General features: G+C 42.5%; 1 protein-coding gene across 1 annotated transcript in view; it reads left to right on the forward strand.

Annotated features, from left to right (window-relative positions):
- BCKDHB (branched chain keto acid dehydrogenase E1, beta polypeptide) overlaps positions 1-11670 on the forward strand; it is a gene marked incomplete at its 5' end in the record, with an annotated part of 106570 nt that extends 94900 nt beyond the window's left edge. Inside the window, 2 exons of the mRNA XM_010291174.1 lie at positions 5838-5990; positions 11336-11670. Of these exons, the coding sequence (XP_010289476.1) occupies positions 5838-5978 (141 nt within the window). The remainder of the gene's footprint in view (positions 1-5837; positions 5991-11335) is intronic.
- Between the last annotated feature and the right edge of the window lie 16174 nt (positions 11671-27844).

Consider the following 27844-nt stretch of genomic DNA (forward strand, 5'->3'; position numbering starts at 1 on the left):
TGTAGAATCAGTGTTCTCATATAGCAACTCTGTACAGTCATGTGATATTCTTGTAGGTCTTAATTTTTTTGAGTACTTGTAGTGTTGCAAATTAAGAATAGCATGGGAGAGACCCCTGGGACAGAAAATGTTGCAGAACTAGCTGGTTTTTAAAGGAAAGTTTTCTCACCTTCGGGAGTATTCTACAGAGTAGTAAAATTTAAAAATAAAAAAATATTTCCTTTTTAATCATTTTAATACATGTCAGTCAGAGGGTAAAAATTAAATAGATACATAAAATATGGAAGTAAAGAGACTAAGACCAAAATAGAATAATTAAGGAGAAAAGTACCAATTCAGAATTGTCTGTCTGGCTAGCTACACATTAAATAGTCTCATTTACTGGTATTTGCCAAAGTGTTTGCGTATGGAGGTTTGTTTACTATGAATATAGAATGATAAAGATTCCCTTCAGAGGAAGGAAGGAAGGAAGATCTGGAGCAATAAACTCTTTAACTATTTTCTTATTGGCCAGATGCCTAAAAGCACTTCCTCTAAACTGCGGACCAGATTGCTTTATTTTTCTATACACTGCAGAACAATGAGTAATGTTTTCTTTCAGTAATGCCAATGGATTTGTTTTCTTATACAATTGTACAAAAAAGATAATATATCTCTATAAATGCCTGCAATTCTCAGTTGCACATATTTTTAAGAGTTTTACACTTAGACCCTGATTTAGCAATGAGTACCTGAATCTCTGGTGAGAGTAAAATACATACTTAAATAAAGCTAAAATAAACTTGGATAAAGTTCACCATACAGGCATACTAGGATATTATAATTTGGGGAAATAGAGGGAATGTACCCAGTACTAGAGGATGCATGTTAAGTACGATCATGCAGCATGCATCAAGTTCTCAGTTTTAGCATCTATACCAAAAATCAAGGCATAAGATTGTTTTGAAGTGGTGTGTGTGATACATTTGACTGATTTCTTTGAATTTCAAGAACAGATTTTTAGTGGGACCTGTGCTCTTAAGTTGTTTTGAAAATTCTTCCTAAATGCGTATTAAATTATCAAATGTTAAGATGAAATAATGTGACCCATTGAAATGCCTTTATGGAATATAATAATGTATTTTCCAGGAGGCTTTGAGTGAAATTGAGGCAAATGAAGGTAATTGGCAAAGGTAATATTGAATAACTGAGGCCAGAATCTTACCTCTGCAGTTAGGAAACAGGAAGAAAAATGATTTAATGTTTTGTCTGATTTTTTTTAAATTAAAGCAATTTGGATATATTAGACTAATAACTATATCTGCTCCCTTTTAAGTATTTTTTTCTAACAAAACAATAACTTTTTACTTGAGTTGAATGTTGGAAGTTTTTACTAAACAAGTATGACTTTTTCATACCGATTTCCAAAACTGAATTTAAAACATTTTACACTGAATCAGAAATCCCATGCCTACTACTTTACTTCCAAAACCATTTAATTTTGAAGTCTTTTCATTAGGTCTTTCCTTGAAAGATGTCAGATTGTTTAAGTGGTCTCTCTGAAATATGCAGGGACTTATTGAAGCTTGCATCCCCCTGTTGTGCAAGAGCACTTTGGGTCAGTACCAGCCCTTATATGCCCAGTAGTATGGAGTAAATCCACTTAATTTAAAATGTTGATCTTCTATTACACTTTTAAATACTGTAGTAGACTTGTTCTGATAAACTTGTATGATGGATGTCTGCTAATTAGTCTTAAAAAGAGCTGGAGGTTGTGTATTTAAGATTTTCAGTCAAGTTTCGCTACAGTGTAGCTGCACAGGCGCAAAAAATTTGGCACAGCAATATGTATAGCAGATGTGGCAGTGTTGTATTTGGGATGAGGTGAACTCTTGTTTCTCCTACAGTCTAACTTTTCACAGTAACTGTGAACAAGGATCTGTATAAGGCTGTTTGATGGGTTGATCACTTAACTGCTCTTTAAGCTCAAAAGGGAAGATAAGTTAGAAATATGTCCATAGACTGTAAAATTTTTTTAATGTTAGGATATAAATCTTGCTAACACTGTGATTTTTTGAAGTGTAATGCCATCTAATGAAAAATATAATCTCGTTTGCTCAGATTACAGTACAACATGTGGATTTGTGAATTTTTTTTTTTGAGGACCAAGTTCTTAGAATAGGACAGGAGTATCACTGTGATTCTGTGATGATTCTGTGAATAAATATAGCTATCCTACTGTGAGCATGTTGAAAGTCATAAAACCACTAGTTTTATTACATTTTGAATGAGAACTGTGATGCCAAGGTCAAGTGTTTGCCAAGCTCTTAGCAAGATCAAGACTCTTGTCTCTTCACAATACTTCTACATTGTAAAGTAAAAGTGCATTTTCTTGATTGTTTTCACCTTATTCTGATGATAACTTTATACTCCACCTTCTAGACTGTGAATTTATTTCCACTCTGTAAAAAAAAAAAAAAAAAATTCTTAAAAGCTTTTATTCTTTGCAATTTTCTCCTACCAGTATTCTTGCAAATATTGTCAGTAAATCTATAAATTGAATGTCAACTGAACAAGGAGGCTGAGGGGAGACTTTATCACTCTCTATGATTACCTCAAAGGCAGTTGTAGCAAAGTGGATGTTGGTCTCTTCTCCCAGTAACAAGCGATAGGACAAGATGAAACAGCCTCAAGGTGTGCCAGGGGAGGTTTAGATTGGATATTACAAAAAATTTCTTCACCGAGAGGGTTGTTGAATATTGGAAGAGGCTGCCCAGGGACTCAATAGTCACCATCCCTGGATGTATTTAAAAGATGTGTAGACGTGGTGCTTAGGGATGTGGTTTACTGGCAGACTTGGCAGTGTTTGGTTACCGATTGGACTCAATGATCTTTTCCTTGAGGTTTCTTTCCAATGAGGTCTTTTCCAACCAAAATGATTCTGTGATTCTAATAATCTAACAATCCTCTGCATAATAACATTTACATGCATATAGGATTTACCTGTGACTTTAGGTGTGGCTGGTAAGGTAAAAAATACATTGTAAAATGATCTTACAATCGGGGGATGGACTAGATGATCTTAGGCAGCCCCTTCCAACCCAAGCCATTCTATGATGGTACTCTAAAAACTGTAAGCAACTTATCAGCATATTGTTATACAAATTTTATCAGTTTGCTAGGAAAATTTTCCATGATGAACTATTACAATGTGAAATTCCGTGTGTGACACTATTACAATCAGAGCCACTTGGGTGTGAACCTTTGTGAATCTGTGTTGACTTCAGGCAGATAATATGCAAATAGAGAGTTTCGCTCATGGATTTGGCTGGTGGCTTGGGTCTGTTTTTTCTGGCTCTGAAATATTTTACTCATACAGTGCAGTAACTTAATTAAAAATCTGCTAACACACCCCCTTACCTCCAGAAAAATAATAGTAAGAGTATTTTTTTATATACACATAAACATATACATACACACAGAGAGTAGCTCAGACTATAAAGAGTTCTTCACCTTTCTTGGGTTGTCATTCTTGGATGGTATCTGACAATACAACACTCTGCTCATCTCAGCTTCACTCTCTGAATTCCTTACTGAGGCAAGGGAATCCACATGACTCTCTGGAAGCTGTACAAGTTTTGAATCAATAGGTGTGTGCTCAAACTGAAAGCAGTTGCTGAGTTCTAAAACCACAGAAGGGGTGCTTGTAACAGCTGTTTTCGGTTCTCGAGGATAAAAAATATTAAGTGGAGTTTTGGAAAGTGTTACGACTTATTTTTTGTTCTGAATTCAATATAATAGCAACAGCATTAATAAATATGCCTACTTGCAACTATTCTATATGGCTTGGGTTTACCAGCTGAGATTTATATTTACAGCCAAGGCTGGGGACTCATTCAGGGGAGTATAGCACCCGCCTGCCAGTCGTGGCTAACATATATCCCAGTCTGCTGCTTGGGCTGCTGAAGGTGCAGTGCTGCGCTGCACATGGGCCCCCAGTGCATGGGGAATATTGCAGTATTTTCAGTGAAACTAATGAACTTTCTCTCCAGGTTTCATTTGGGATGAGCCATTATCGCAGAGCTGGTTATGATGTAAATTAAAAGTCTCTCCTAGGCAGCCATCCTGTGTTGGGTACTCTGAAACAGCAATGCAGGAGCGGAAGGCTGTGGGTCTAGAATACACTTGTATGTTTTGGTATAGTGCAATCTCACAGGTGGTCTGCGCAGGCCAATTCTGGAGTAGTCTGAAAGCTATTGCTTTGTCTTATTGGGCAGTCACAGCATGGGAACGAAGGACTAATTAGTATCAAAAATATCCTTGTCAGGAGGTTGGGGTATGACATCACGATCTACCTTATGGACAGGTAAAGGATTTAATGCACTCTAGTTCCCAGCATTTTGTACTAATGTGAATCTTTCCCTTCGCAAAGAAAAGCAAAGAAATGCATGAAAATGGAGCTTAAAAAACCTTTATATTGTTTGCATATATTTTTATCTCAGACTCTGAAGTTTTCTAGGTGAATTAGTTCACTATTAAATGTAATGACACTGTATGCAATCACACAACCTCCTGGACTTTTTACTTCCATCTATCTTGCAGAAATATGCCACTTCACAATGAACCAAAGTGGTAGCTGGAGCGAAAGGTTATAATCTCAGTGTGTTATGAGTACCTTCTATGCTGCCAAATATCGTGATGTATAGAAAGAACAGTAAGTTAAAGTTAGGCTGCCTTGGACTGCAAGGCAATGTGCATTCAAAACAGTTCATCAGTCTGAGAAAATACTTAGCACTTTCCTGCAGAAAAGTGTAGCTCTTTGACTGTTTTCCATGTGGGCCTGGTGGAAAAGGACTGGTAGGTAATCCTTCACCTTCCATTTTGCTGAGCCAAGTACAGGGGAAGTTGGCCAGGATGTCTCAGTTGCTGCAGACCATAAAGGAGAGGCCAGGAAGGAGACATTTTGTGTCTTCATTTGCCTGCACTGGAAAGCAAATACATATGCTAAAGGTATGGGGATAAAAGGAGCTGGTAATTAGCATTGACATCAGTTTGATCTGGCAAAGTTATTTTGGCATCTACTTTTTGTGATTTTCATGGTCTGTGCCATCACTGGTACTTGAGAGTAGGAAGATTGAAAGGCCACTATTTATTTGTTTTTTAAAGCTGGTAATGTTACACATATTTCCACGGGTTACTTTCAGATTAATATGGTAAAAATTTGTAATATTTTGCACCTTCCTAGGTCGAGTAATTAAATTCTCATAGTCATTACCAAATGTGATCTCTGAAGAGAACACAAGTTGTGGGGTTTTGTGTAGAGCATGGATTTGACTCAAGGATTGGAGATAGGCAAATCCACTTGAGTTCAAATTCATAGTTTCCATAACTGCTTAATGCTTCTCAGACAGTGTCTTAATAATCTAAGGGGTCAAAGAAGTTTGAATATGACGTTCATGTATCCAACAAATAATACACACTCTTAGATTATGTAATTTTTCTATATGTTTAAATGTGGTACAGGAAAGACACTTTTACTCCTTTGTTCCTAAAATATTTGTTTCTTGGCAGCACTTGTCTGGATGTATAGCAGATGTACTAAATATAAGCTGCCTATGATTTAATGCAGCACACATGCAGAAAATGAAAATAACATTAATACAAGTTGTTATTTTAATATGGACCTTTGAGCAAAAGGAAGCACTGCTCTGGTCTGGAGTACTTATGCTGTGATATAAATAGAAGATTTGAGTTTCCAGGACTGTCAGTCTGGCAAAGTTCATTTGACCTCAATTTGTGATGCAAGACTCCTGAAAATAATGGCCTCACTAACATTTATTCTGTATTTCTGTTAATAGGAGGAATGCTTTTTGAATTTAGAAGCTCCTATTTCGAGAGTGTGTGGCTATGACACTCCTTTCCCTCACATCTTTGAGCCTTTCTACATCCCAGACAAATGGAAATGCTATGATGCTCTTCGAAACATGATTAACTACTGAGCAGTAATACAGGTGAGAAATAATGTCTTAAACTGACAGTTTGCCTGTAAGTATTCGGACAGAGTGACTGCAAGGTTTGGGGCTGAAGTATTACTCTTCCATTTAGTTAGTTATTTACAACAAGGATTTCTTCTTACGGCTTTGGGCCTTCAGTCTTAAAAGCATCCAAATATTTTTAAGTAGTGCTATTGAAGTCAGTATTTAAAATTAATTACCTTGCTTAATCAGTCTGAAAATTAAATATCTGGTATCCTGAGAAGTGAAAAGAACATGAAGTGAAAGATGAAAGGAATAGTAATGCGCAGAATATATTTTCACCTGTATCAAAAGACTTACAATTACTTCATAGGCAAACCATATTGTTAAATTTTATAGTTTTTCACTCTTCAGGGTGGCCTGTAATCCTATGAGGTACTAATAAGGCCCAATTTACACCAAATATAGGCACTGCATTGCAAACATACACAGAGCATTGAAAATACATGAAGCATCTGTAGTATCTTACAGTTCTGTTCAAATAGAATTATAAGGCTTATATCTAATACTTATTCTAACATAATGTTTCTTTATAATCTTCTATGTAATTTGGTCACCCTTTAAGATTTCTGTTTGCAGAGCCCTTCAGGCACCAAGTCTGTGAAGTAATATGTATTTCTATTATGTATCTATTAATCACAGTCTGTAACATCTTTTGTCTTTGGTTTTGTTGTAATGTAACACAAGTGGCCAGCCAGGACTTCAGAGAGCACTGTGCATTGCTGTGAGAGAACTTCTGGTGTTTAATGACCAAAGTTTAATAGTTTAATAGTTAGGAAACGTGTCAACAGATTGTATTATCTACTTCCTTCAGTTATGTGAGTCAAGTAGTGTATTTTTGAGATTGAGTCTTGATGGGTCTTGTACTTCTTGAACTAAAAAGAAAAGAAAAAACCAACAGGCCTGTTTTCCTTTGGAATGAGGAGATCCCGTAAGAGGCAGTCAGGGGGGTTTTAGCTGTGGACACCGAAGGTGGGAGGGCCAAGGTGGGCCCTATATTAGGGGCGCCCTCTTGTGTCCATTTTACCTATACGTTAAGCTGTGGAGTAAATGTAGGGCCAGGGATAGAAGGTTGTCAATACCTTAATGTTAATCTCGTTTACATGCATACTTACCTTCAGGAAGACTTTTTGCATTTCCACTCCTTTGTTTCCCTCAACAACTGATAGTGGAGCTCCTGTATGTGGAATGGGAACTTTACCGGTGAGGCAGTGTCTCTGAAAAATAGTATAGTTCCATTTACAATATTTCTCCAAGATCACCCTTTATTCACATACCAGAGCATTTCCTTAAGTTTAAAACTGAAGAATGTTGTGATCTGTTTTGCAGAGCGTGTGGTGAACGCTGTCTTTTTCACGACAATTGTCCTTTGCCTTTTATCTGAGTGGAACTAGACTTATTTTTTTCTTTTTTGTTTACAATGTCTCTAATACAGTCAGTGAAGCTCTCCTAAAGAGAATGGAATGTCTCAGCTCTTTCAGGCAAGTTGCTGGGCCATGCTAGGTAGCCTCTACTCTGTTTTTTTCCAAAGGCAACCAGAGGACCAAATAATTTTACCCATGTATAAGTAGGGGGAGACAAACCAAAGGCATTTGGTGGTTCAGTGACTTAGTTTAAGCCCCGTTCCTCCATAGGATGGTAAAGCGAAGGAGGTATGAGGAGAAAGAAGTGGGTTCTGAGATTGCGGTGAATTTGTGCGCAATCCAGTTTCTACACTGGATGTCCACAGAAAACCTATCTGGGGAGGTAATATGGACTAAAACTTGGAAAAGTCATCTGCATTCGTATTTACATTTCTCCTGTGGGCTGCACCATGCACCAATATCAGAGGAGGTTATTGGCCGGCTGAAAACGTGGATTCAGCATATCTGGGAGCTGGTTTATTAGGGCCTGTCTGGAAAACAGGGTAAAGACACAGAAAACTGCTTTCTGGTTTGCCTAAGAAAATATCCTGATGGTGTGGCCCATAATGCCATGTCTTTTCATTGGTGTGACTAAATATTAGTGGTATAGAATGAGCGGCTCAAAGGTTTTTCTAAGAACGAACCTTAATGTAAGGCACATTTCTGGGAAGTATTGCCTTATTTTTCTGTATGCTGTACTAGGTAATTGGTCTTAAGTGCTTGAACACAGCAGTTACAGTAGATTCCCACCCTACCATCTACTCCACAGAGTTTGCATATAAGGTAGTGTGCTTATGTTTCTGAGAAATGGAAGGATTGCTTTACATTTGCTGCTTTTTGTGCTCAGTGTAACATTTATTAGTGACATTACTTGCCATTGGTCTGGACTGATGAGATTAATGTGTTCCAAACCACCTCGCATATGGGGAGACAGGGATATCTTTTCTAAGAAATGGTGTTACAGTTTGTGTGGGTTTGAGCACAGCCATAGTCTTCTGGATGTTAGTAAAGCTGGGCCCCTTCTTGTCCTACTCCTGGAGAGACAGAAGAACTAACAGCTCCCCATGGTGAAGAGGGATGTAGGGTTGGCTTTTGAGTTACAGAAATGGCGAAGCTGGCGAAGTTGTTGCTTGCCTTATGTTTTAAGTCATTTCTTTTAGATAGAACCTAGTGTCATGTCTGGCTACCTTCTTTTCCTCTCTTAATTGACAACTCACTAGAACTTGCTTCTTCCTTTGCTTTCAGGCAGATTGTGGGGGGAAAAAAAAGTGATAGTTGTCAAATACATCAGTGGTATATGTCAGATTACTCTTTCTAACATGGCCTGAGATCTCTGTAGCTGTATTGAGAAGCTGCCTGCAACTTTGAACATGAACATGAGCCGGCAGTGTGCCCAGGTCACCAAGAAGGCCAACAGCATACTGGCCTGTATCAGAAATAGTGTAGCCAGCAGGAGTAGGGAGGTGATTGTGCCGCTGTACTCGGCACCGGTGGAGGTTGGTGGAGTCACCATCACTGGAAGTATTCAAAAAACGTGTGGACATGGCACTTCAGGACATGGTTTAGTGGGCATGGTGGTGTTGGATTGATGGTTGGACTTGATGATCTTAAAGGTTTTTTCCAACCTTCATGATTCTGTGATTCTGTGAACTTCATTTTGTGAAGTCTTGCAGTGATATGATTCCCTCTCCTTGTTACTGGATGACACCAAGTTGTATAATGTTTCATGGTCTACCACTATTTGAAAATCCTCTTCAGACCTGGAAACAGGTTCTGTATTAAAGCACGGGGATGCTAACTCCAAACTTACTTTTACCAGTTATAGTATGCTTTTCCTTAAGTTATTGCTGTGTCCAAATTGTTCTGTCTTTACTCTCCCAAGTAAGTATTTCTCACTTAACAAAGAATAAATCTGCATCTTCCTTAAAAAAGCCACAAACAAATCCTTCCTTGAAATATGTTTGGCTGTGTGTACAAATGTGCCTCATACCCAGAAAGGTTCCTCTCAGGCGCCTGAATTAACTTACTCCTTCGTGTCTGAAGCTAATGCTTCAGATGGATGCTACAATCATTTCTAAACTTTGCCTTATTTTCTTAATGTACATTTGGTTTTATTAAACCTGTGTTGACAACGTCTCACACATGCACAGTTGCTTATCTTGAGATTGACAGTACAGATGGTTTTCCTGCTCAGCGTTTGACAATGCATACTGTCTACCTCACCAATGAGACAAGCAAGAGCAAAAGCTGTATCTTTCAGCAGCTTATTAGTTATTAAAATTTATGTCTATGTTAGCTATAAGAGAAATAGCTTCCAGGTAGGCAGCTGTGTTCCAGATAACTCTTTGTAGTTGGAAAGAGGATAAAGAGAAAAGAAACAGTAAGATTAGGATGGATATTCATTTCCTGCATAGATGGAATGGTGTCTGGCTGTTCATTTGGGGCGAAGGGGGGAGGGGGAGATAAAAGATAAAAGAAGAAACAAAAGAAAACAGCAACAAATTTTATAAAATACAATATAAAAGAAAATATTGAGGGGTGGCTGTAAGCATAGGAATGGCAAATAGCCACGTGTTCTTTTGTTACCTTTTGCAGCTTTTTCTACCACGTTTGCATATTCTGTTTTTTTTGTCAAATTCTGAATTTTAAAGCTGTCCTTGCCAGGTGACAATTTACCTCCATGAAAGTATGTGTGTATGTAGTATTACAAATTTAGTCTCTAAAAATACAAAGTTATCACACTCAACTTCATTATGGAACTATTTTATGGAAAGTTTAATTTTGGTGCTTAAAGGTTAGGTGATGTTAGGAGATTATGAGGGTTGATTTAAATTTCTTTGTCTTTCCAAGCATGTGTTTGAAGTTGTATTTCAACATCCAATACAGTTTGCTCAGAACCAGTGCTCCAGTTAGGAGAGACTTGCAAATGACAGCAATCCTTTTCCTTTTTCTACCAGTTATGTTGTGCTGGGAAAGAGGAAGGGACCTGGGAGGTACTTCGGTTAGTAATTGCCTGTTCTTTGCACTCTTGGTTATTAGGCAAGTCTTCATACAGGTTATTTTGAGGCACAAGAAAAATATAATTGCTCTCCCTGTTTCGTAAATAAAATATGGAAGACTGTACAAGATCATTTCTTCTTAACCTGAGACTAATGACCAGGTTTTTTTCAACACAAAATCCCAAATGTGTCAGGGTAGACTGCCTGCCTTTTGTAATGCGTTGTCTGTAACCCACTAGAATAAACAACCTCCAGAGGCTTGAGTAGGACACAACATTCTTGGTTTATAACGTTTTCCTGCTGGATGGCAAAAATAATGGCTGGTGAATCATGTCTTATTCACAACTAGTGAGTAGTCCAAATATAAGATAACAGTCTACTAGTGCTATGAGTCAGTCTGTTAGTATGGCTATTGCAAGTCTATACGTGCATTCAAACCTTGCTGAGAATTCATACAAGATCAGGACTAATGAAATTACCTTTAGAAAAACCTATGAATAGGAAAGGTATTGACTGTAGTTTTTTTTACAAGACCCCTCTTCACTGCAGTAGAGGATTGATAGTATATTTTGTAGAGCTTTAAAAAAAACCCCACATAACACTTTGCTTAACATGCTAGAGTGGGATGGAAGACACTTCATCATGAAGTTTTTGCATAAATGGTGGTAATTAGTGTTGTCTTGACACTAGATATCAGTTGCAGCATTTCTAGGTTTTGTGTGTCTACCTTGGCACCTTTAAAAATTTAATATAGTTTTTAATACATACTAAGTATTTTGTTATAGCAGAAACGTTGAGGTTAAGAGGATATTATAAATTTAAAAAGTAAAATTAGCATGCAGGGTGCTGTGTGTTTAAGTTGCGCATATTACTTTCAGCCTTTAAGATTTGTAATTTATTTTGTCATTTTCTTCTGCAGAGATCAGAAGAACAACAGGGAAATGCAAGAAGATACCTTCAAAACTCTTGACACTTTAAGATTTTTTGGGTTTGGAATTCACATAGCAGACTTTTCTCTGAACTCAACTATCCTTAATATTCATCTTCACTATTCTTCAGAAAGTTCAAATCTTCCTTAATTATGAATCAGTGATGAGCAGGTGATCACTATAATAAGTAGTTTCAGATGTATTTGAAGATACTCCAGCTGTCGTATGAATGTTTCGCATTGCCATGCTTCACTAGGTTACATCTCTGAACTTCGCTGTGTAAATATTAGAAGCAGGATTTTATTCAATAAAACATATTATGCACATATTGTCTCTTGGTTTTGTTACAGTTTTGGGAAAATGTAAAGAAGTTATTTGAATGTGACTGTGTTTTCAGCAAAATAAAGCTTAGACAGCCAGACCAGCTTGTGCATCTGGTCTGACTGAGACGTCCTTTTACCAGTGTCATTAGTTGTCTTTCAGTTGAGTGGCTTCATGTAAAACTGTCTCAAATACTGATTTCCTTTCTGCAAGGGAAATGAAAACTCCATGTTTCTTGAGAAGGGAGGAGAGATTTTTTTGCTTTGTTGCTATAGGTGAGAGGCTCTATTGGTACGTCTTTGCTGCAATATCTTTGTTTCATTATTTTTCCTCTAGATATGGAATGTCTGCTGCTAAGCAGTTGTGCAAAATGGGCCAATTTGTGGAGAAAAGGTAACAGCACCCTGACATATTCATGCCAGTGGTGGGAGAGGAGGTGGCACAAATACCATCTTCTGTTGGTGAGGACACAGAAATACAAAATTACCAAAAAGCCTGTACTAGAAAATCAAACCTGAATGTTTATTTTTCCTGTGCTAATATAAAGGGCACTGAACATCCCTAAGTGCAAAAAGGAGTCCAGCCTTTCAGACTAAGAACTTCTGAGCTCAGTAGAGATTTGCTTAATTTTTAATCATGCACTTCTTTTCCATATGACAAGCCAAGGACACAGCAAAGATGTTGTGAAAATTATCCTCTTTTGTCCTACATTCTAGGACTGCTCAAAGGGCAGCAGATCTTCTTCCAGCACAGTAGTTTCAAAGCTTATTCCTGAATTCCTTTGGTACCAGCTTTGTTCTTTTTTCCACCACCTAAAATAAGTGTGAATTTAGCAGTTCCTAGTCTTTTTGGTTGCTTTGCTCTCTGTACAAATAAATCTCATGCTGTGTTGCTTCTTATTATATGGGGGAAGGAGGGGAGGCGTTGGGAAGATGTACGCCAGTAGCCAGATAACCCAATTTCCCATTATTATTCGGGGATCTTGCAGGGAGAAGGAAGAATACCTTTGTACACAAACCTGCTCAGAGCCTTCCTCAAGGTGATGGCTGAAACACGCCAGGGAGAAAGCTCAAGAGGGTAACTTCACACTGAATGTCAGTGGATATTCTGCACCCATGCCCCTCCATCACCCATTCTGATGATCTGGGAGGTTGTTAATCGAGGAGATCCACTGAAATCCAAGGGAAATATGGCGTTCGGGACAATGTCCTTGATTGTGGGTGCCAAAGTGCACCTGCCTGTGTCTCAAAGCCATGTGCTTCTCAGAGCTCCCAGGCAATTCTCGTCTCACTCTCCCAAACACCAGGAGCAATCCTTGTAGCATGGTTTGTTGTTTGTAACACGGGGAGATGCCTGCCCTCCAGCAGAACTCAATTCCAAAAGCCACATTCAAGGGACTTGTATGGATGGAAGGTGCTAAATGATCAGGTTTCAGGTCCTACTACCATTTTGCATATAATTCTGCGTCCATACAGTCCCTACAGAGTCCCACAACTGAAAATGGAGCTATTTGTTAATGTTTCTAATCAAAATTACATTATTAGTTAACTTTTCTGTCTGTAAGTTTCCTGTAAATGCCGTGTATAGAATTAGTTTATTGTTTTAAATAAACTAGATGCATTATGTATTTTATATTTTTTGTGCTGGATGGAAACCACTTTGGTTTTATGAAGAAAAAAGGTTTTAAAAAGTATTTCTCTCTTTGTAGAAAATCAATAGAAATTTTAGTAACTGTCTTCTAAAAATGTACTGTTACTATATTTCAAAGCATATAAAACAGATACAATTATAGTACTGCCATGGTAAAATGTGCTTTGGTAATTAATAGCCTTAATACTATATACTTTGTATTTGCAGTTTTCATAGGTAAAAGCAGTTTGTAATTTAGTGCAGAGCTTAAGTTGCGTGTACAGAAATACAAAATAATATATTTCTTAATAAACATGTAGAAAATACTTGCTTCTGATGTGGACTACTACAGTCTGGTTGAGGAGCAGGTTTTGTATTTTCAGCCAGTGGTGATGTGTCATTTTTTTTAATAGTATAAAAAAAATATTCCTTTCTCCTCCGTTTTGGATAATAGAATATTTTCCCTTAGCAAAGACGATGTCCTAAAATAGGTGCTGCTCCCAAAAGCCTGCCTAGATGGCAGCATGCACTCACGTAACCTGTGCTCAAGGATGGCGGCTGTTTAAAGCGCGTTACGGAAAAATGACGTACAGTTCTAAATTGGGCAGGAAGGTGTATGCTGTTACATAGAAATAACTGTTTCTCATTGAATTCCTTAATAATAAAATCCAAAGACAAGTCATGTTTTCTGGTTTTTAACCACTTAGGTCTCTTAATTAGATGAATTAGATTATGCAAAAAATGTGTGGAGGAATATTCTCAAACTTAACCTGGGCAGTGATGGTTTCACTCTTAAGTAACTCCTTCTAAAGCAAAAATAGTGTCAGTGCTCCTTGCTGATAGTCCAGAAAATTAGTGATCTATCCAGTCATGCTCATTTAACACTACTTGCTGGAAATAACTTAGGGTACACAGTTTGATGCTGGATCCTGAGCCAGCACATTGGAATTCAAGAAGGGCATACACAGCCTTCATGGGATCCCAAATTTATTAACTGCAGCTGAAAGACTTGTATACTTGTCTCCTGTCATCTAGCTCAGTTAAGACTCCAGTGCCATAACAACCTCATCATAATAAACAGTGCACCAATTAACAAAAATTGGATGTAAATCATTAGAGGTATGCTCCCTCGTGGAAGTGCACGTGTTCGTAAGAGGATTAGCCTACTGGCTATGTTCTCACTGCAGTAGCCGGGAGCCTTGACACAATGACCTCCTGCTCCTACAATCTGATAATCAATTCTGAGCTCATGAATCTTTTCAGACAGCTCTCTTGCTCCTGTAGTTAAAAAACGGTGTTCCCAGTGCACCACTAATATTGCAGAAGCTCTTGTTCTAGCCACATAACTTCAGAGGCAGCAACTGAAAGGAATCCATTCAGCAAGCTGGCAGAGATTGTTATCACAGCAGCTCATGGGGTTCAGTGAGCATTATATGTTCATAACAAAATAAGCTGACACAGTCTGTAAGCTCTGCCAGATTTCAGTAGACCTGAAATAAGGATGCAATTCTTTTGTAGCTCTTCTGCTGCTTAACTGCTCTGCAAGATACATGTTTGTTAGATATGGGAGACGTACATCTGACTTACTTCAGTATAAACAAGATGTTTAGAACTCAATTCGGTTGCTTATGCTTTGGCATCGAGTACCATTTGAGACACTCTGGGGTACCCTGCGTGGTCTTCATGTCTTCAGCTGCTGCTTCCATAGGTCCTATGTGATATCTGCCAACACCATGTGTATCTTGGGTGCCTTAGGGCATCTGAAATGGCACTAGATGCCTGTGTTCAGGTATCTAAATGGAGCCCTTTGTTTTCTGGGGCTTGGATAGCTATGGCTGACTATTTTTCTGTGAGCTTGCATAAAATGCTAGTACTGAGATTGATGCATGCCTCAATTTTCAAAATAAATTCTTCAAATCCCCGGTAAGTACATCAGGTGGGATACATGACATGTTGTGCATGTGAAAGAAGGGATTGTCTCCGGGGTGACAGGCTGATGCTGAACTGGGAAGCTAGTTCCTTGAGGTGAATAATTTAGAGCAAAACCCCAGCCTTATAATTGTCCTCTGGCTAGAGCTGGGTGCCGCATCTCACAAGGTTTCTGATGAATATCTGAAGATAACATGTGGGCAGGACCTGGTTCAAGTTCAGCAACGCCATGAGCAGCAGTGGTGAGTTAGTGGGAGATTAGGGAGCTGCAGTCCCCTTGCTTCCTGAAAGAACTGTGTGTGTGTGATTCAGCTCGGGATTTAAATTTAAGTGTTGAGACATAGGTGTGTATGGCCAAGCAGAGCAGTTGAGCTAGCTGTTAAGTGCCTTTAGGGTAATCTGACTCATTCCGTAGGTTGAACTGACTCCACTGCCTGCCTCAGTTGTCTATGCATAGTGCCACGTGAGATGCTGTAAGGTATCCTGTCTGGCCTTTGGCTGCTGTTCTAGAAGGGTTCACATCTGACATTGGTCCTCAGTCATACCTGCTAGCTCAGGTATACCTTTCATGCCCTAAGTCATCGTGGGCATCATTGCTAGATGCTTGTATAAGCAAGAAGATCTAATTCTCCAGTGGCTGGGGCTGTCATGGGATCACAGCCCAGATGTGGACATCAGATGCTTAACTTCAGATGATGTTGCCCATTCCGTGCTTTTGACAGAAGGGAAAGGGAGCGGAGAAGCAGCACACGAAGTGTTAGGTGGATGCTGGGACCACGCACTAACTGGTGCAAGAAGCTGGGAGAAGATGATCTGTCCCTCAGTCCAACTGCTACAAGTAGAAGTGGCCTAATCTGTACTTAACATCATGTTAGTTGTCCCCAGCCCTCTAACAGAAAGAACAAAGCCTCCTGATTAACAATACTGACTAATTTGATCATTAGCCTATTTCCTATTAAAAGTGCAACAGTGAATCAACCCCCGCTTTGGGTTTATGTTACTTGCTTTGAAATTGTTTTATGGTCTCTGGTTGCATTTTTAAACCCTATTTTTGTCTGTCTTGGAGGAAAAAAAGTAAGCCAAAATAATTGTACTACATTAAGAGTAGAAACTAGCATCTATTCTTGCTCATGTAGGTCTGTGGATAACTATTCTATAACTGACAGTAATGTGCCACCCGTGTCTGAGGACTCCCTGTTGATTCCTGCGTCTAATTAATTACTTTTATGTGATAATTAAGTCATTCCTATTTACTGCACTCCGTTTGCTTGCAGCTAGAGTACTTGCTGAAAACAGAAATTGTCTGAATTTACGATGCCTGTGGTTGCACTCTTCTTGCAGTGTTTGCGAGCTCTGCCGTGCCCGAGCCACCACTAGTTCCAGTTTTGTGCGGTCTCAGGCAGTTTTGAGGTAAGCGGCCCGGGCTGCAGGCAGAGGGTTTCTTTCCAGTCTTTCCACCACAGCCCTTGCCAGCACCCCCCTTAGCCTGGGCGATGAAGCCGCGCAGACGAGCACAGTTGTTCCCCCCTCCAGGCATAGCTCTCACTATGAATTCAGGCCGCTCACGCCTGACCTGGACTTGTCCTGCCTTTCCCGGGGGGGACCTTGGAGGACAAGGGAGACGGTGGAGGTGCAGGGCTGGCAGGGAGGGCAGGTTTGCTTGGCTTCCCAGGGCTGTGGCATAAGCCACACGGGTAGAAAAGCTGATAGACCCCCCTCCCCTCTGCTGCCCTGCCAGTTTAGGCTGCGCCGAGGCAGCCCTTGCCCAGGGTCTGACTCATGGAGGACACCAAGGTGTGCGGAGCAGCGCCAGGATCCTCTGTACGTTTGGCTTGGCCTGGGGCGAGCTGCAGCAGCGGGACTGCGTGGGCAATGCGGGGACTGTGACCTTCAAGGGGTTGCAGCGGCAACCTGCGCGAGGGCAGGCGACGGCAGCGCGGGCAGCAGCCAGCGCGCAGACCCAGCGGCGCTTCTCTCCGGCAGCTGTCAGAGCAGTTTGGTACCCGACAGGCAGGCAACAATTCCTCTAGCACCCAGCCTGGTGCAGGACAGTGCCCAAAGTCAAAGCAGAAGACACTTGAGACATCTGTGTCACATATTAGAGTGTCTTTGGGTAAGCGTTTATCCCATAAAAACCGGAAAGATCGTGTCTGCTGTGATGATAAAGCTCACGAGTAGGTCATGCCTACTGGCTTGACCTCAGGGATTTTTAAAGATGCCTCGAGAGAGAGCAGTGAGGCAGTGGAGGAACAAAGCACAGCCTTGTTCAAGGGCAGCTCCAACAGCGTCATGGCATCTCATGTTGTAACCCACTGGTCCTGTGTTCTATTCACAAAACAGAATTTAACTCGGGAAGGACAGTGTGAGCAGGTTGCCATTCAAACTTTAATACATGGAGAACAAAAAGGACTAAGGACAAGGTTAGACTAACCATAACTGTTATTCCTTTCCAATGACTTTTTCATGTCAAACCCCAGCCCATCTCTTCGGTAAAGTTTTCTGTCTTCCTTTTTGCCAACAACCTAGCTACTTTTTCAACTACAACACTTTAAAACTTTTAAAGTCACTTCTGTCTCACTTGCCATTAATAAAACCAAAATGTAAGTTATTGAGCTGTTCCTCGTTTGATGTTTGTTACACTTGAGTTAGAGGTGGCTGAAGCAAAGGCAAGTGGGTGCAGAGCAGAGATGCACTGAAGCCCTGGCCTTCTCCCTCGGTCCTTTCCTTGCCAACTTTGCCCACACCACAACCAACCCACAGCTTCCCCGGGCGTGGGAAGGCTTCGCTGTCCCTGGCCAGGGCCGGGCTGAGGCGGAGGAGTGGGTACCACAGCGGGCAAAGAGGGGCCAGGTGGGCACTAGCGTTTCATAGCAGGGTCATAGCCCTGCCCCACCTTGACCAGTGATCCCAGCTTCCCTGGGCTTCTCCTCCGCTGCCAGTCCCAGCTCCGGCCTCTCAGGAGCAGGAGCGAACCTGGCCATCATGGCCTGTGCATCGGCTGCCTGCCTGCGGTGCCCGGCCTGCTGCCACGCCGTCCCACCCCTCCTCATTCGGTCCTGTTCCTCCTCTCTCAGGCGGAGGCGGTTTTGGTGACTTACAGCTATTCACTGCTCGGGACCATCGAGAGGCTGAAACACCCACTCGGGCTGTGACAGGGGCGTTGTCGGGGGCACAGCCTGAGCCTTGGGGGGACGGCGCTTTATCTAATCAGCTTTCAGCTGAGAACCTGTGGTCAGTCCTGTCTTACGAGCGGTGAAATCGCTGAGAGTTCTGCTGTCGGCATCGCTAACCGAGCCCTTAGCTACCATAACGCTGCGGGTGAAGTGGAGCCCGGCGCAAATGTGTCTGCCTTTGTGGCGGTGCAGGAGCCGCCTGCGCTCAGCCTGCTGGTTTGGGGGGGAGGACGATCGCCTTATTGATACGGTTAAAGTGACCGCGGTGGAGCATCGCTGCAAAAGCAAGCTGATCTTTGCGTGTGTCCTTTGTCTATACACACTCACTGAAATGAGTGAGGCTGCTCTTGAATGAATCTGGCTGCCTGAGACTGAAGTTTAACGTATTCTTCGCAACAAGTTTGATTAATTTTATTTCTAAGGACAAACAATCCTTGGGTTTCAGTTATTTCCTTCCACTGTGTTACGTAACATCTGTCCATATCCATAGATGAAACCTTATCATCCTTCATCTAGGTATGAAACACAGGGCCATTTTCTAAGCAGGTTCTTTGGGTTTATTTGCTTATTTCAACCAGGGAGAATAGTTAATTCCAGTGGGCTTTGTTCTTTTGTTACCTATTTATGAAGCTCTTTAATCTTTTCATTAACTCTGATGCTATACCAAGAAATCTGCCAGGCAAGCCTCGCCACAGTCCCTTGCAGCGAGGTGATTTATGGCTGCGAAGACTCCCCGCTCACTGCCGGGCAACTTAGGGACCTGACGCTGTACCTGAGCAATGAGGCCAGGACCATCTTGCCCTGCACACCTGGGAAGCGCCAGCGCGTGCTGCCTCATCACCAGGCCCCGGCCGCGCCAGCTGAGGCAGCGACAGGGCCTGTGCAGACCAAACCCTTTCCAGGGCCACTGAACTGTGTGGGTGGCAACCCTTTCGGCTTCACCAGCCGGTCGTTTCCTCTGCCCACAGTGGACATGATTAGACGTCCCTGTGCCCCGAGACGGAGGCTCCTTGCTCTGTAAATTGCCAGCCCCACCATGATGGGAGCGGGCCAAGCCCGGCTGCGCGGCACATGGCTCCTGAGGCAGCGTCCCAAACCGGTGCTCAACCCCGGAGGCTGCTAATGGCGCAGGGCCGAAGGATGAGCTCAGCTGGGCCAGTCTGGGGCTATTTATACGCTCCTGATCGGTTTGATCAAAAATTATTGACAATGGAGATTGGTGGGGTTGGGCCCATCCAGCTGGTGTAGAAGTGCGTGCACGTCGGTGGTGGAGCAATGACTACCGCGTGTGCATGTGTTATATATACACTTTGGTGAAGACCATACTCAATATACTTGAGTATCTTGGAGAAAAAAAAAAACACAACAAAACACTGGTCATACATTTTTAAGAGGCTGTATATAGTACGGCACTCTAGCTGCGTGCCATTATCCTGAAATGAGATGTTCAGAAACATCTCAGTCAAGAAACAAGAAAGTGACAGAATGTGGTGAAGACTATAAATCATAAACTACAAAGCAAGCCCACATCTTGCAACAAAAGCTGCTTTATTCAGGCAAGGAAGTGCACTTAGGCGTAACTTTAAATAGCGTGCATCAGAAAAACTCTCTCAAATTCTATATAATTTGACATAATTAAATGTAGGTATTTCATCCTACTACAATTTACTGCCTTGCCCCTTGTGCCTACAATGTTGATATTCATCACGGATTTGAGCAGTTTATTTCAGTGAAAGCTAACCCACACTTGCAGAGCCCAGATTATAATTATCCTACTCCAAAGTGCCAGTCACAGTTCCCTCCGTTGCCCATCCGAACGCCGTCAGAGCCAGCCCCAGGCGTAGCCGATGCGGGCACATGCGGGCAGATCCCCAAGCGAGCTGCCCTCCACCCGGTGCTCCTGTCTTCCGTCTGGACTCCTCTTTTGAAGACTGCTCTCTCTTCCTCCATGTTTTGCTCCTCTTGTCCCCAGTGTAACTGCAGCTCTGCCTTTTGACTGCTGAGGTCTGGAGATGTCACATTTCTATGAGGAAAGCAGTTTCAGGAAGTATAAACAGGAGGAGAAACTCCTGGAAATGTTTTTTGTATAGGCTGTTATCTTCGAGCCAGTGATGGCAGCCATGAGATGGACATGTGGGCTGTGTGCCGGGCTTCTCCGGGACCGGAGAGCTGCCAGGGTTTGGTGCAGGATCTGACAGGGCTGGGATGTTAAACATGGAAGGAAAGCGGCCATGGGCGTCCCACAGGGGCACAAGGGGCCTGGGTTCTGACACGCACCTGGGAAGACCTGCTGGCCCATGGAAGAGCACAAACCTGCCCGAAGGCAGCGGTGGGGTTCTCACGGGTACGGAGGGCTGTGACCGGGGCGCTACCAGCTCACCCAGAGGGTTGCTGGCACCGGGGAGAGTGTTTCAGGAGGGGCGACACAGACGTGCCGGTGCCTGCAGCTGCCCTTGTTTGCTCAGCTGACGGGCAGGGGCTGGGGCTGAGCAGGCAGGCGATGCCGTGCCGAGGAGCCCAGAGCAGGCAGCAGCCCTGCTCTGCCATGGGGCTGGGATTAGAAGGCTGTTATCCAGCCCAGACCACGGTCCCCGGGTTACTTGCTGTTACTGGTGCAATGGCACTGGAAATGTGGGATGAGCAGGATGAGATCCTCACCCACCCCCACAGCCAGCGGCCCGACGCAGGGGGAGACACAGGTACACCAGGGAACAGCAGAACCCCCTCAGCGCTGTCAGCACGGTCACCTTAGAAACTGCCTTACCACATTGCATTAAACATTTCAAGTCTACCGTGCTGTTGTCAGTAAACATTGTATAGTGATGTATGTCCGTATTGCACATACTCAGACTGCTGTATACAATCAGACTGACTATATTTTTTGCTGGGGTGGAGTCTGCACGTATTACCAATTCCTTTGCTTCCCCTTTCCTTGCTTATTATGTCATTGTTGGAAGGGAAAAATGACCAGGAGGCTTCTCCAGTGATTTATGTGGAGAACATCTAAAAATCTGGCCAGCAATGAACTAATTGAATTCTTTGATGTGGACTTGACACCCAGGTCTGTGTTTAAAAAAATTAAGTTGGTTTAAGTTCTGCTATATCAGCCTGAAGCCCCCAACTATTTTTTTCACCATCATGGTTTTTTTGCTTTTGTAAATGTTTTTTTGTTCTCTTCCTTTTACTTGTGTGAAAAAATACACTTGAGAGAAAAAGTGCCAAGTTTCTGCCAGTGTGCCAAATGCCAGAGGTTCACCCAGGTAAAGGCATTGGAAGAGAGGGATTACGCTTTGGTTTGTTTGCTGGGATCTGGTTTTAGCTCCAGAAACTTACAGCAGGGCTTGTAGCAATGGTAGCTAAAAATACTTTCAAGCAGATGTAAGATTTCCAAATTGACACAATTTCTTTAACAGAAAAACCTGTTTAAACAAAGCCCTTGATTTATTTTTTTCTCACCACTGCCTCTCACACTTGGCTGCCCTCAGCTTTCAGCATAGGTACAGCTAAAGACGATAACAACATGCAAGAAAGCGTGATGGAGGTTAGCTTGCATGGTTAGCCATTCCCTAAGCAACACTGGCCGGGCTTTCAGGGAGGGATTACCATATCCATACATTTCTATTTTTACATACTGCAGTAAACATGTTATTACCACTGAACTGCGTGGTGAACGAAACTTCAGGCCTCTCGCACATCAGAGGAAACCAGTGCCATGAACCCAACCCATGGGCTTTGCAGCATGTCGGCTCTGGAAGCAGCGGTGGGGACAGGACGGGATCCGACGGGGATGCTCCCCCTGCCCCAGCTGTGGCTCCTGACACCGGAAGGGTCCCAGTGTGAAAATTGGAGCCGGCTCCTTGTTTTCCATGTCCCCAAGAGGAAGCTGTGGGCCAGCACCTGGACCCAAACCTACTGGCACCTTCAGGGCTTTGCAGAGAGAAATAACACTTACCAAGCCCTTTCTGAATTTCCTAGTCTGCAACTAGTACACAGATCAGTGGTTTCACTGCACAATTCAGCTACCAAGATTAGTCTTGAGAGAGCTACTGAGCTTCCAAAATAATAATAATAATTAAAAAACCCCAAATTTTTCCCATTGCATGAACATGCCAAAAGATACAGGAAATCCATGGAAAGATAGATGGATTTTTCATTTTGGCAGAGCCCTTAAGATTAATACATTTGCTGAAAAGCCCTTTTGCAAGCAGTATTTATGCCAAGCATTCCCTTCTGAAGCTCACAAAATATCTGAAAGTATTAAAAAAATCCAAGTTCAGTACCTGTATGGCTTCCAGTTATAATAAAGTCAGTCGTGTGGCAGATAGGATTAGACCGATCTTTTGTAGCATTTTGGGGTTGTTTATATGTTTGAAGTTTTCTAATTCAGATACCTGTGCCAGAAACACGTAGCAACCTTTTCACGCTGAAATTTTTTTGAGATATTGTTTTTCACTGTGTTCTCCCACAATCCCACTTTGCGTTTTGATACAAACTGTGAAAGGCAATAAATGAAAGGTAAAACTGGTGCTCTGGGCGTGATCCTCACCACAAATGTTTGCCGAGGTGAGCTGTCCTGTATAAAACATACCAGCTTTTGCACTTGAGACCTCCTTTGGGCAAAATCATGTTTGTGGAAATGTGGTGCAAGTTAACAAGGCAACAACAATCGGTCCCAGAGGGGCGTCTTCTGCAGTGGAGAGCACTGTGGCTTGGCCAGGCCAGAGGCACACATGCTAACTGCAATTAGTAATAACTGGGAATGTCTTGGTTACGTGCTTAATTACAGTGGGATCTCCAACCAGCAAGACAAGCTTGGCTCTATAGAGCCTCTATAAACCCTTCCCTATAGGAAGGGACAGTGGCTGCTGATGGGGTAAGGTGAGAAGGCTTCTGAGACACGAGACTGTGTATGGAGCAAACACAGACGCTGGCAGAGACTGCAGAAAATGTATTGGAGAGCCAGGGCCAGCCACGAGCCATACCTCTTTGGCAATGGTCTCCTTGTAGTTGTGGTGGTTTGGAGAGAGCCCAGGGAAAGTTGTAACACCTGGGAGATGTCAGAAGAAATAAAAGAAAACAAAAATGCAACTCTACGCTAATGGTGAACATGGTGTAAAAACGCCATCCCCAAACCAGCAGGCTGGTTTAAGGTAATGACAGAAATTGGGCAAAGGTGATGATACTTGCTTCTTCTTTTTAGGGTGGGCTAAGGGATGCCTCAGGCGGCAGCGCTGGGGTGGTGTTGGCTGACCGCAGGAGTCCTGAATGCGCGGGTGAGCAGACTCCCTGCAGCACCTACTCCTGGCACACAGGTAAAGGTGCCAAGCAGCATCTGACATGGGAAAGAGGCCTGGAGAAGGTTTGTTTGCTTTTCACTGGAGGAGAACAGCAGGCGCAGCTCAACAAGAGGCAGTAAAGGTCAGTAGTGCTGAGGAATTTCGTTTCCTTGGTGAGCCCGTACTGGTATGGCAACAATGGAAAGGCCAGAGGAAAGGTCAAGGAGAGAAGCTGGTGGACACCCTTCAACAGGTAAAACATCGAAGCAGTGAAGTGTGCTTTCTGGTGGAAATAAATATGGATGGTAAGAGTTAAAGCCATTCGTCTTTTCTCATAATATTCACAGAGGTTAAGAGCTGAGAGAACATGATAAGTTACGGGTCTGGAAATGTCTGAGAGAACTGGACCACAGCCAGTAAGCTATGGTAGGAAAGCTGGTTAGGTCAGGCACACAGTGAAGTGGAAAGCTGGCAGGGTCCTGCAGAGGTCCAGAAAATGTTTGGGAAGAGAAGCCATGGATGACCAAGAGCATTGTGTCAACAAAACATTAACAAAGACCTAAATGAGCGGAAGATCAGCTGGGAAGAAGTAGATGAAAGGGCCAATTGCTGTGGTTTTGGAGAAATAATCTACTGGGTTTATGAGTCACGGCAACCAAAACCAGATAGGAACAAGAATTGGGCAGTCACAGTTATGGCCTGCTGAGTCTGGGGATGAACCACTAATTTATTTTGCATGTACTGTATTGCTGATTCCCTCCATATTTGAATTAAAAAATAGGGATTTTTACACCCAGGAAAATGAGTAACGCTTGTGAGCTTAATTCATACCACTTGTATTGCTGCTTCTGTGAATCTGGTGGCCAGTAATTTTAAGTGAACGTGGGAACCTTGGGCTGTTCCTTTGCTTTCATTTATTCTATTTACTATGCTTATGGTGAGATGCTGGAAGTGGTGATGAGCATTGCAAAACTAGGTTGCTTTTGCTGGATCCCACTGCGCTGCAGCTCCAGCAACTTTCCTTTCCCATGAAGCCACTGACTCTTGCACGCTGCGGTGCTGAGCTTTCTGTCCCAGGGCAATAGCTGGAGAGGCAACAGCTGTCATGCACTCGTGGCCAGATGTGTGTGCATGGCCGTGTCTGTATCTAACAGAATGGGATGCAGCAAGTTATGAACTGCTTTTTTTACAACATGCTGGGCTTGCTTGGAGCCTGGCTGAGGACAAGCCTTTTTTGTCACATTCCTGAGAGTTTGGGGAAAGATTTCTGAGGGCCTTTTACAGGGTGTTACCGAAGGCTATCATGACACAGTAATTTAAGTATGTGACACTGACTGTTTCTTAGTCACTAATAACTTCATGGTGCTGGTGGATGGGGACGCCAGCATGACTGATGAATCTGGTGTTTTCCATCACTCATGATGCTCATTGACTTAAAGGGGGAGGTCTCTGATGTGCTAGTGTTTTCCTTCTGTTTGTGTAGATAGGGGCATATCACATCCTGTGATTTCAATTTCTAATAGCAGCAGCAACTATGGTAAGTCTACAAATATCAGTGGAAGAAGAAACGGTAACGGTGATCTACCTGGGCTCAGTTTCTACAGCTCTAGTTGAAAAATTCAGGATTTCTCCCAGCAAACAAAACAGAAAGTCTTGTCAAAACATCTTTTACCTATAGGAAGTGGTTAGATCTGTTTTTATCCTGAATGAAACTTTGACACAGTCAGTCATAGGATGTTCATAGTTACTGCGCTCCCAGAACTATGAAGTACATGGTTCCTTCACAGGTCATTCCAAATAGTTCAGCTGAACAGAAGTTTGGCTTTTCACTAGAAAAGGTAGTTTCAATTGTCATTCCAAAGCAATGCTAGGAATGTGGTCAAAAATGTTATGACATAAAACTTGGACTGACTTCAGAATAAATTCTAAATGTGTTTTCTGCAGAATCATTTCTGCTTAGGCCTAGACCTTTTTTTTCCAAAACACTGATGGCAGTTCACAGACCACAATACATCTCTTCACAAGTGCAGTAAGCTCCTGGCCCACAACTTCCCAGAGTCTGTCCAGTCACTTCCTTGCACAAATCCCATCAAAGGTGCCTGTAGCTCACCAAAAATCTCCATTTTGGTTACATTTCCATAATTATGCAAGAGGCACAGGATATGTCTTTCTCCAAGCACACTCATTTTTCTCCGTATCAAAGGCACTTGTTCCCTTGTTCAGATCAAAGACACTTCTCAGTGTTAGAAGTTTCTTACGTTAAGAACAAAGCCAAACAATTACAGCGCGCTTGCTTGATACGTCTATCAAACAGTACCTCAGTATATTAATTACTTTTTATTTTGTGCTCTCTCTTCTGTTTTTACTTTTTGTTTGTTTTCTTTTAACCTCAGAGGCACAAGAAGGCTGGCAGGCACCGCAGCAGCTTTGGTATTCCTGTTGTAGTACAGCCCTTTTCTTAGTTTAAGTTTCACGAAGTGCTTGGGTATATATTCCAGAAGGTTATGACAGGTATTTAAAACTGGATTATGGGCTCTCATAGAGAATTATATTGATGAAAAAAGAGCCTAAGTGCCCAGCCAGGTGGGTGCAGCAGGCGATGGGGAGCTCCAGGGAGCTGTTTCTTATCACACTTGGGTGTATTCCTTGGAGTAATTGCTTCTATGCCCTAGAAATTGCTCTGAGTGTCAGACCGCATGCACTTCAAAAGCACAAGACTATCCTTTGCAATTTGCTAATTAGTCAGAAAGTTCTGATAACACTGGTTAAGAAAAAAAAAAAGCAAGTGGGGCTGGCTGTCTTAGCTGTCTTGTCTCCTTCAGTGGAACCTGCCCAAAATATACAAAAGACACTGGTTTCAGCACTATGGTCCAGTGAATCAGTGAGGCCAAGTGTGTATTCCCTCCCAGCAGTTTCCTTACCAAGTGAGGACAGGGGAGAGGGGATTGGGTCTCACGGAGCAGCAAAGCAGCTCTGATGTCCCTGAGCCTTCAGAAAATCTTCTGAGCCTTCAAAAAGGAAGGGTGCCTGCAAGCAAAAGCCTTAGACTTGGGGGAGTCAGGTTTGAGCCTCTTCATTATTTTGGGCTCCTGCTGATAGACAAGACAGACAAAAGAGAGTGGGTGGCTTTCCCTCCCTTTCCTTCCTATGGTGCCCATGGACACTTTTCACAAAAGACCCCAGTGGGTAAAGCCCCAAAAGTTAAGTATAAACTAGATGCTGATCAAGGAACTGCTAAGCGTACAACAAGAAGTGAGGTGTGAGGCAGGCCGGACTCCTTGCGCCTCTCGAGCAGTCATAGCAACTGAGCCCAGTGGCAGAAGAGCTGCCAGCTGCAGACAAAATGTGGGCTAAAAAGATCTATTCAAGTTTTAGGATGACACAGACAATATCTTCCCAGTAGAGATGGGAAGCATTAGCACTGCTGTGCAAGGCTTTATGTATGATTTTGTTTAGAAAACTGTTTCCAGCTCTAATCAGCTGTGTTTTAATGAAAGATAAACTGGACCAGATGTGGTGAAAGGCTCTAAGGGTGTTCAAGGCAATGGGAACTCTATCTTCCACGTGGAGACTGAGAGTGACTTGTTTGGCTTGATATGAAGAAAGCAGGACTTTCATGAAAAAATAATGATGTGAAATCATAGGGAGAGAAAAGAACTATTTAGGTTAAATGGCAATGCTGATAGTAGAAAAAAATTGGTGATGAAGAAAATTAGGTCAGAAATGAGAAATTGTCTAGTCTCCCAAGGAATGGCATCAGGAAGGTGCTTTTTAACAAAACAGAGCAGTGAGGAGTTGAGATGTCTTCAGAAGGACCTGGCTATGTGTACGGAAAGGTTTGTGTGACACTGGAGATGAGACTTCACATCCCTCAGATGTCCTTGAGCCCTCCCGGTGGGGTGACATGCCTCCTGCTGCCCCATGCAGTCCCTGTGGGACACTGGAAGGACAGTTCTTTGTCCCTGTACACCCCTGAGCCTCCCTGTATGCTGTAAAAGCACCTGGCCTCGGGCTGTATGTGCTGCTAGAACCATGTTACATTTCATAGTGCTGGGCAACACAATGCCTGAGTCTTTTTGTGGCTCTAGCCTTTGGTCTCTGTGCTGCTGTTCACCACTTGCTATAAACCAGAGCTGTGCTGCTTAGAATCATAGAATCTTTGGGTTGGAAG

This window comes from Phaethon lepturus, unplaced genomic scaffold (assembly GCF_000687285.1).
Source record: "Phaethon lepturus isolate BGI_N335 unplaced genomic scaffold, ASM68728v1 scaffold3897, whole genome shotgun sequence".
In the NCBI taxonomy this organism is placed as follows: Eukaryota; Metazoa; Chordata; class Aves; order Phaethontiformes; family Phaethontidae; genus Phaethon; species Phaethon lepturus.